At 51.6% G+C, this 8,705-nt stretch overlaps 4 protein-coding genes across 4 annotated transcripts; 1 reads left to right on the top strand and 3 right to left on the bottom strand.

Annotated features, from left to right (window-relative positions):
• Positions 1 to 269: 269 nt before the first annotated feature.
• On the top strand, positions 270 to 1,912 carry L3040_009050 (uncharacterized protein; the record flags this gene model as incomplete). The annotated part of the gene is made up of 2 exons (XM_007297773.2): positions 270 to 858; positions 945 to 1,912. 2 exons carry the CDS (start codon positions 270 to 272, stop codon positions 1,910 to 1,912), a joined length of 1,557 nt encoding a protein of 518 aa, XP_007297835.2.
• Positions 1,913 to 2,352: 440 nt separating this feature from the next.
• L3040_009049 (uncharacterized protein) lies at positions 2,353 to 5,522 on the bottom strand (the record flags this gene model as incomplete). Its single annotated transcript, XM_066155820.1, has 12 exons — positions 2,353 to 2,646; positions 2,698 to 3,119; positions 3,175 to 3,243; positions 3,370 to 3,382; positions 3,440 to 3,572; positions 3,622 to 3,677; positions 3,729 to 3,759; positions 3,855 to 4,228; positions 4,312 to 4,330; positions 4,645 to 5,085; positions 5,182 to 5,240; positions 5,385 to 5,522. 12 exons carry the CDS (start codon positions 5,520 to 5,522, stop codon positions 2,353 to 2,355), a joined length of 2,049 nt encoding a protein of 682 aa, XP_066010106.1.
• Positions 5,523 to 5,950: 428 nt separating this feature from the next.
• L3040_009048 (uncharacterized protein) lies at positions 5,951 to 6,409 on the bottom strand (the record flags this gene model as incomplete). Its single annotated transcript, XM_066155819.1, has 3 exons — positions 5,951 to 6,055; positions 6,136 to 6,235; positions 6,327 to 6,409. The coding sequence occupies 3 exons, from the start codon at positions 6,407 to 6,409 to the stop codon at positions 5,951 to 5,953; spliced, it is 288 nt and encodes a 95-aa protein (XP_066010105.1).
• Positions 6,410 to 7,563: 1,154 nt separating this feature from the next.
• Positions 7,564 to 8,664, bottom strand: L3040_009047 (uncharacterized protein; the record flags this gene model as incomplete). The annotated part of the gene is made up of 3 exons (XM_007297776.2): positions 7,564 to 7,665; positions 7,759 to 8,278; positions 8,348 to 8,664. 3 exons carry the CDS (start codon positions 8,662 to 8,664, stop codon positions 7,564 to 7,566), a joined length of 939 nt encoding a protein of 312 aa, XP_007297838.1.
• Positions 8,665 to 8,705: the final 41 nt, after the last annotated feature.

Below are 8,705 nucleotides of genomic sequence, written 5' to 3'. Positions count from 1 at the left end.
GGGGCCAGGAGGAGACATAGATGCTGCTGCCTGCCTGCCTGCTGTTTGCTGCATTTAAGGTCAGACAGGGCCGGACGATAGATGGATAGATCGGTAGAGAGATGAACCTTTATTTCTGTGCATGCATGCACGCCTTCACTTCACGTCGCTTCACTCCACTCCACTCCACTCCACTTCACTTCAGTATATGTATCAGATGGTTGTAAAATAATATACCCGCGGGCAATCACCATCGTCATCACCGGCCAAAGATCAAGCGAGTTCTAAAAATGCCTCTCGTGTCACCACCGCATCAATGGCTACTCAGCATCGGCGCTTTCCTCCTCCTCTCCGCAGCCATCGTCCTCGCAGTAAACAAGAGACAGCGAGAAGCGGTCCTGGGAAGACTTAGGCTTCGCTTGCAGAGAAGACGAGCATCGGCAGCCTCAACACCCCCCCGCTCCATAGCACCACCCAGCGAGAAGGCTGCTTCCTCGGCAGGAAGTCGAGGAGGACCAGACTACTCCACGGCCCTGCCACCCTCTAGACGGTGCGCGCTTGCAGACCTGGTCAAGACCGTTCCCCTTTCTGCGGCGGCGAGAGGACTCCTCTCCGCTGGCGCTGGCTCCGAGCCCTCGGATGACTTCATCGTCAAGAATGCGTTGCCCACGACGCTATCCTACTACAGCCTGGATCACGCGATGCCGAAATATACCCCGACCGGGTTCTCGACCGCCGAACTCAAGGCCATGGGCGACTTTCCCGCTTACGATGTGTTGAGCGGCGTGCCCCTTCCTAAGGCATATGAGAACTTTGATCTCGCAAACGCTCTGCCGAGACCTTACCGACCGTTCAGGTGGAAATATCATCAGACCATGTGTAGGTGAAGTGAACGCAAAGGAAGAACAAGAAGAAGAAGGGGAAAAAGAAAAGAAAATCCGGAGCATCGCTGACGAATTCTCCAGCATTCCACAAGATGGAGCCTGACTGGTGGCTAGAGGTCGAGAATTCGTACACGGCCAGGATCAAGGAGCGTCAGGAGCTCTTCCGAGAGTACGGCAGCCAAGTGCTCGACTACCTCCCCGGCTCGGAACTCGCGTGCAAGGAGCTCATGGAGATGTGCCTCCAGTTCTACTGCGCCCGATACCCCGGCCATTTCGCCCTCTCCGCCGACAAGAAGGTCTTCCACAACCGCATCCTCGGCACCGAGACGGTGATCCGGCGCTTCCACCCCCTGCACATCCTCCTCGCCCACGTCCCCGAAGACTTCGCCGTCGTCCTCCGCAGCGAGACGGACGGCAGGTACTACTTCCGCGCCGGCGTCATCTGCAGCTCGCTCGGCTGGCACGTCGGCACCAAGATCGGGCTGCGGCTCGACGAGATCCACCGCCGCATTCCGGACTACCGGGAGAAGATGGCCTTCAGCATGGACCGCTTCTTCAGCAAGATGGCGACCGGTGCGCCCATCCAGCGCGGGAGCTGGGGGCTCGAGGTCGGCTCCCCGCTCTTCGTGCCCCCCGGCCACCCGCACGAGGCACTCCGCGAGACCCAGGACCCCGCGTTGCAGATCGAGGAGTGCCGATTGCGCGTCGACTGGCAGACGCTCCGGCGCTTGCCGCTGAGCGCGGCCGTCGTGTTCAATTTCAAGGCGCTGTTCACGCCCGTCACGGATTTGCGCCAGGAGCCGTACATTCCGGCGCTCCTGCTCACCATCCTGCGGGAGGGCAAGAGGAGCTTGATGGAGTACAAGGGGACCTGGCACACGGAGCACGTCTGCATCCCCAAGCTGGAAGAGTATGCGCGGGAGCAGGTCGCGAAGGGGTGGGTGGTGCCGGAGATCGAGGGGCAGGATGAGTGGAACGTTGCGACGCTGGCCGAGAGCCCGTTCTTTCCTGGATGGGAAGCGAAGTGGCATCGCCAGCAGGGATTCTAATCATTGTCGGCTTCCATGCGATACATCTTTCGGGAATTTCTTTCGACCCGTCGAATATATAACGTAGAAAAAAAAAACCCCTATTATGTTTATATGGTTCTGGGTTGATTATTCCGACCTTACCTTGGAATGAGAAAAATCTACCAATCAACGCGTAGCGGGGCTGGAGAAATCCAACGCGGATCTGAATGTATGATAATATATTTTGTAGGAGAAATGAGATATATGTGAGACATATGTGATGAAGTTAAATTGGTGGTAACATTTGACGTCTTTGTTTTGCACCCAGCCGGAGATTCCAAAGATCAGCAAAAGAACCACACACAGTGAATAAAAATGTATTTTCACCTGACCTGGTGGGCGCCATCACCACCGGCTCTCATTAATTTCCCTAATAATTCAGTGATTCGTCTCTAGACCAGGTACAAGTGGTATACGAATCACGCCTCCAAGTTATAAATAGGTTGTAGTATCTTGTAGCACCATAGCGCGAGAGGATCGACAGCTTTGAGATCGCGAATCCAATCTTGCATGATCGCGACGCTGATATCGAATTCCGCTTCGAATCGCGGGCCGCACAGCTGTGTGCGTATGTCTCGAAGCATGGGGTTGTGTTGCGTGAGGTAGAAGATGAGAAGAATAGAGAGGAATGTCTGGGACCAGCAGAAGAGGTATGGGATGAGCCTTTTATGCCGTGAGGTCGGGGACATTGCTATGGGCCATTTCAGACAAGACTGCACCGGATTAGTTTTTGAGATAAGAGGGGGGCCGGTAGAAGAACATACGCGAAGACATTCGGCAACTCCTTCCGCATCTTCCTGAGTCATATGCTCTGGGAAATGGAGAGCTTTGTACACAAACGGCCGAAATACCATGTATTTCGCATAGTAGTATCGCGTACGCAGTATGGCGACCTGTACATCGTAAACGAAGCGATACTGCGTGGGTTCACTGCTCAGGTCTGCCGAAAATAACTGCGATTTCTGAAAGCCTCGTACGGCAGACAGGTTCGGGTCGACGGACTGACTGAATCTTAGGTCGGTTCCTGTTTGAGGCGAAGGAAAGGCCGCGGGATCGTCCTCAGCCCACTGGAGGTTGGGGGGAAGCATTCCTCGCCACTGAGTAAGCTGTCCTGAAAGTTGTTTTAAGGTAGCTGCTGATGGGCCATCATATTCGTCTGCGCTAGGTGTATCACTGTTCGATAACGCTGAGTGCCCGTTAGTGTCTAAGAACACTGATGTAGAATCAACGGGAGCACTCACAGTCGTGAATGCTTGCATTCAAGCTTGAACATAATCGTCGCAGAGCAAGAGATGAAGCATAGTGAGCCTCTAGAATGTTGATGTCAGCATTGAATATTAAACATGTGGGGAAAAACCCCCCTAACGAGATGTTCTTCATTTGAAAAGAAGAAGTGATAAGTCACTCAACATGTGAGAGCAGGATGTTTATATTACCAAAATTCGTTGCCTGGTTGCCGATGTGGTCAGCTTCACAAAATGGAGTGTTGAAGCTTGGAATCCCTACTCGATCACCAAGGTCCAGGATTCCGGTCAGTGGTAGGTCGAGCTCCATGTGCAAAGCAGTCTCCATTATAATGCAATGCCAGACAGCACGTCTAGTTAAGTCGCCCTTAGGAGTATTCCAGTCGATAACATTGCTTCGAAGGGTCAACAAAGCCGGAAACTGGAGTGTAGCTAGGCACTTACCATGATACCAAGATATGGCAGGCCTGAGCTGACATTGCGGTCATCCTCCAAAAGTCCTACCACGTATGAGCTAAGAAAATGAAGCTTCCGGTTAAGGAGATACTTACAGCGTGTCGAGCGCATGATTGATAATAAAGCCTATAAATTCTTAGCAGGTTCGTCATCCCCAGCTCGGAAGCATCATCGTAGAATCAATTCGGCATATGAGATCACATGATAAGCGATGAACTTACGCGGTCAGACAGAATATCTGAACATTCTCAAGCTGATGTCCGCAAAGAACGAAGCCAAGGCATTTCCTGGCTTCGTTGAAAAGGGCCAGTCCAGGAGGTCGATTGCTTGTACCTCCCCGTATCCCGGACTTGAGTCCATTCACCTCAGCAATAGGATTACCTGTGAGACTCTCGATAGCAACTTCGCCCAAACAGAATACCATCAATGCAATCACAGAGTCCACGTCCCCATTAAAGCCCTCGGAGCAGACTTTTGCTAGGGTGTCACTTTCGAAAGTCCTCCGATCCATGAATGGATATAGAAAATTGAAAGTATCGAAATACGCTGCGGTGAGCCGATGCATAGTATCGCGAGTCAGAGCGGGAAATGTTATCTAGGATGTTGTTAGTAATGCCCTCCACTCTTCTATCAGGCGATTCCGATGTCTCGAAGAGTCATGTCTGACGATGAGCTTACTCGTGGACCCCCTGAAGTTCTAAACAAACAAATTAGCATGGCTTACTCACTGAACTTGGGCGTTTTCCAAGGAATGGCAGAGTAAGGTCTTGCTAGTGATATCTGCAATGCCCATCTGCCCAAACCAAGTCGAATCCCTCAGTGGGTTTGTCAGTTTCTCCCCGAAGTTCTTCGCTCCATCATGAATGAGGTGAAGAGCGAATGAGTTGCACTTTTGTAGATTCCAGTGAGGCCTTCGACCGTCTAGGGTCTCGAAGGACATTACAGATACCACTTCCTTTCTTTGTAATAGATGCATGCATTCTTCAAGATATTTCTGCAGGAGGTGCTCACCTAGTAGCCTGAGTCTGCATCCCGACAAAAGGGCGTTCCTGTAGTTGTTCATCCAGAGGTAGTGGAACCTGGATGTTACACATGCTCACAATAAAGTTCTTGCCATCGTTATCAACGACTTTCATATCCCCACTCGAGGGTAGGACTTGTAGCAAAAGCTGCTGAAATGCAGGCCAGTTTAAAATTTTGTGAGCTGCAGAAGCATGTCTATATGGCTGACTTCTTCCTGAGCCAGGGCTAGCTTGCTGAGATTGTCGCGCGGATGGTGTCGAGTATGAAGTCGGTTCTGTCTCGGAATTGAAAGAGGGTTGGCTGGAAGGCGCTGCCCGCGGAGGTCCAAACCCCGCAGGACTCGAATGAGATTGACCAGTGGGAAGTCGGTCGATTTTACCTTCAAGAGTCTTCAGTTTGTCCAGTATTTCGACAAGAGTCTTGTCCTTCCTACAATGAAAACACACAGTAAGTCAAGCTATTTATCGGTTTGGAGTTGGAGGCTTCCAAAGTGGTAACTCTCAACCTGGTTACTGTAGTACTTACTTAGTCGGCTGTGGCTCTCTATACACACAGTCTAGATTAATACGCTTGCATAGACCGCACTGATCGAGTCAGCAAACAGATCCCATGCGATAATCAAGGCAAGTTGGACGCAGGTGGCCGGCTCAACCACAGCTACGAGACACCACCCGTTTGCCGAGCCAGCCACCGAAGACAACGACAACAAAGCGACCGGGTGAACATACCTTCGGGCGGTTCTCATCGCATTTTTGTTTCCTCGACCGACAAGTCTCACACGCTTGCGATGCAATAGCACCCCTCTGTGCTCGCGACGAAGGTCCTACTGCCGAGCTGGCGCTGCTCGCCGTGCTATCCACGTTCATTATGGTGCCACCAGAGTCCCAATTAAATGAGGGACTCAGGGTCCGGGAGGAGGGATTCGGTTCGGTTCGGTGTGTTGGTTGATAGGGTGGGAGAACCCCAAGGGTTCACTTCACTGCCGTTTGTGCCTTCTTTTGGTGGGATGTCCACAACAGAGGTGCATGCAGTTCAGGCGGAGCAGATTTCGATCGAGCAAGCATCCGCATATGCAAAACTGAGCATGCTTGCTGTGTTGCGTCCAGGCTGGGATCGTTACACCTCGTCGAAGCCGGTGAATAGCCCTGAGCCGGGCGTGAATACTCGTAATCGAACTGTGGCGACGGCAAGCTTGTCGCGCATGGCAGAGGCAGCAGGGCAAGTCGCGAGAAGCGTCGAGGGATGTGTCGATGGCCTCTGGGCGACTGCTCCTGTTGAAGCAAGAAATTTGACATCACGATGTCGAAATATGGGTTGCTGGTCTATTCCATCGGAGCTTGACCCGCGTCCGAGGCCGCAAGGAAGGGGTGACAATCTGGTACGTTGCAGTTTCGATGCCCTAGAAATTCCTGATGGTTAGCTTCTAACACAATAATTTTCTTCGATGCCAAACACAGATCACAGATAGAGAGTACAGACCAAGTCCTTGAACTCTAACGCCCGATGAGATGGCAATCTACCCGGGCCCCGTGCATCAGATCTACGATGCAGCGCCAGCTTGCTTGAAGGGAACAGCTTGCTATGTAGGATGCTTCAATGTGGCCCCACCAGCTCCGACAACGGTGTATAGAGACCACACGGAAGATCCATTTCGAGTAGAGAAAACCAACTTTCGTTCTTGTGGAGGGCCGAGGCAGAGGTCGAAGTCGCAGTCGATTTTGAGGTCGAGTGCGAGGTGGCTCGAGGATGGCATGGCGAGACTCGAAAACAGCTTATCCTTGTTGCCAGGCAAACATGGTGTATCGGTGAGGCAGCGGTGGCAATCCAACGAGGATTCGAGAAAAGCCGATGGTCTGACAAGAAGAAAGAATCGAGAGAGAGAAGAGAAGCACAGCATAGTGCGCACTCATGGGGACCGGGGCAAGTGTGAGTTTTCCAAGGGGAAAGTCTTCGTTTGTCAGTCACCGGAAATGGCATCCGCTGCTAATGATGATTAACTTCAACCCAGCGCAACCGACTACTGGCCGGATACGAATCCCGTGAGAAGCAGGAAACGTGCTTATCCGCATGCAAGAGTCAACATTCCCTCCCGGCTGGAGAATGTATCCATCCATTGGTGAACGACCGTCTAGGTAGTCAGCTCCTCATCCTCAGCTCCTCATCCTCAGCTCCTATCTATCTGTACAGTGTCTATTCGGACTCTTGGGAGCCCACGGTAGCAGAAGTCCAAGAAGTGCCGGGTTATCCATTCGGGAACTTGCCTACTTTTGGTCCATCTCTTGCTTGAGCATCACTGTCGCCTGCGATTGCACGTCACCTGTTTCACTACCTTCTATTCAACTGAGGGAACGACGGCAATCAGTCTCGTCATTATCTACTGTATTCCCGCGAGCAACTATACCGAATGGTCTCGGCAAGATCCTCACGTTGGAAGAGTCGTTCTTTGATTCCACGGATAACTTGTCATGGTGGCCACGAGCTCAGTTTAATCACTGGCGACAACATTGTCAAAAGTGGCCCAGCGATAAAGGGACCCAGGCACAACGAAAATCGACTTCAAGCCGCTATTCTCGTCACGAAATCAGTCCAGGTGACAAGCGCAGTATAAGGGGCGTGCAATCCCGCTCAAGACGGCTTGAAGTATCTCGATCAGAGCAATTTACTGATAACGAAACAATAAAAAATCCGATCGGTCGTATCTATAATATATGCGCAAAAGAAAGGCCCTCTGATTGCAAGAGGCCCGTAGGTTCTGTCAACGTGCGATATTGGCGTGTTGCCTAACGCCAATCGCTCATCCATGCCTACTGCACTATAAATCATCCCGGGTACCCAAGACTGGGGCCGCCATCATTCATGTACACCATGATAGATATCTTCATGAAAGCAGCTATCTTGTCTTCTGATTTACAACTTGCTCTTATTCGCGGCCTTCGCTTTTGTGAAAGAACCATCAAGGAGGTAACTTGGATAGTTCTTAGCCCCTCCTACAGTACCAGGAGAGCGCCACTAGGCAAGTCAGTGAGGCCCTTTGCAAAGTTGGGAAAATTAGAGAAGATCTCGTTCTCAAGGCCTAGCCTTGGACCGAGATTCTTGACTTACATCTCCACCGTCTATGACCAAAACCTCCCCGTTCACAAAATTTCCAGCATCGCTGAACAGGTATATCGTCCCATCCGCGATCTCTTTTACCGTCCCATATCTTTGCAAGGGATTCTTTTTGAAAGCTTCGCCACTGGCCTCGGACTCTTTATCTCCTAACCTCGCCATGCCTTCTGTACCAGCGATTGGGCCAGGTGTGATGATATTCGAGGTTATGCCGCGGGGTCCGTATTCGAGAGCTACACTGGCGGATAAGGCGTCGACACCGGCTTTCGCCACGGCAGCATGAGCTTGCAATGGCACGCCGGTAAAATGGAACGAGGCACTGATGAAGATGATCCTTCCGCCTGTCGAAGGGTTGGTCCCTGTGTTAGGATTCTTCGCTGCGGATTTCATAAGTTCAGAGACAGTTGCTTTGAGCGTGTTGAATGAGCCGATCGTGTCAATATCGATGACCGTCTTGAATGCATTTGATGAGAGACCTTCTATAGGGGAGATGAAATTTCCTGCTGCTCCAGCTCTGTAGACGGTGCAAGTCAGTATCTCCTCGATCGGTTCTGTCATGTTCGCTGGGAGAAGGATTCATTACATGACATAGTCAATTGCTCCCAATTCCTTGACACATCTGGCAACCGCCGCCTCCAGGTCTTGTATCCTCCGGACGTCAACGGCACCTATGCCAATGACCTTTGCCCCCTTGCGAGCCGTAGCTATACTTCTGGCCATGGATTCCGTCTTTTCGACGTTTCTTCCAATGATACATGCGTTGGCGCCGAGATGTACAAGTGCCCTGACCTGCGCTGAGCAAATGGTACCGGCACCACCTGTACAAAATACCACTTTTCCGTCGAAGATGCCTTCACGCCATACAGAAGACATGTACTCGGTCTTGGGAAGGGCTGCCATATTTGTTGACGTCGTGGGGTGGTATCAAGTGTGATTTTTGG

This window comes from Drepanopeziza brunnea (assembly GCF_022702325.1).
Source record: "Drepanopeziza brunnea f. sp. 'multigermtubi' strain 214-2 chromosome Unknown ctg19, whole genome shotgun sequence".
Taxonomy (NCBI): Eukaryota; Fungi; Ascomycota; class Leotiomycetes; order Helotiales; family Drepanopezizaceae; genus Drepanopeziza; species Drepanopeziza brunnea.
The sequence above is the reverse complement of the archived record's forward strand: the minus strand, read 5'-3'. Positions and strand labels throughout refer to the sequence as shown.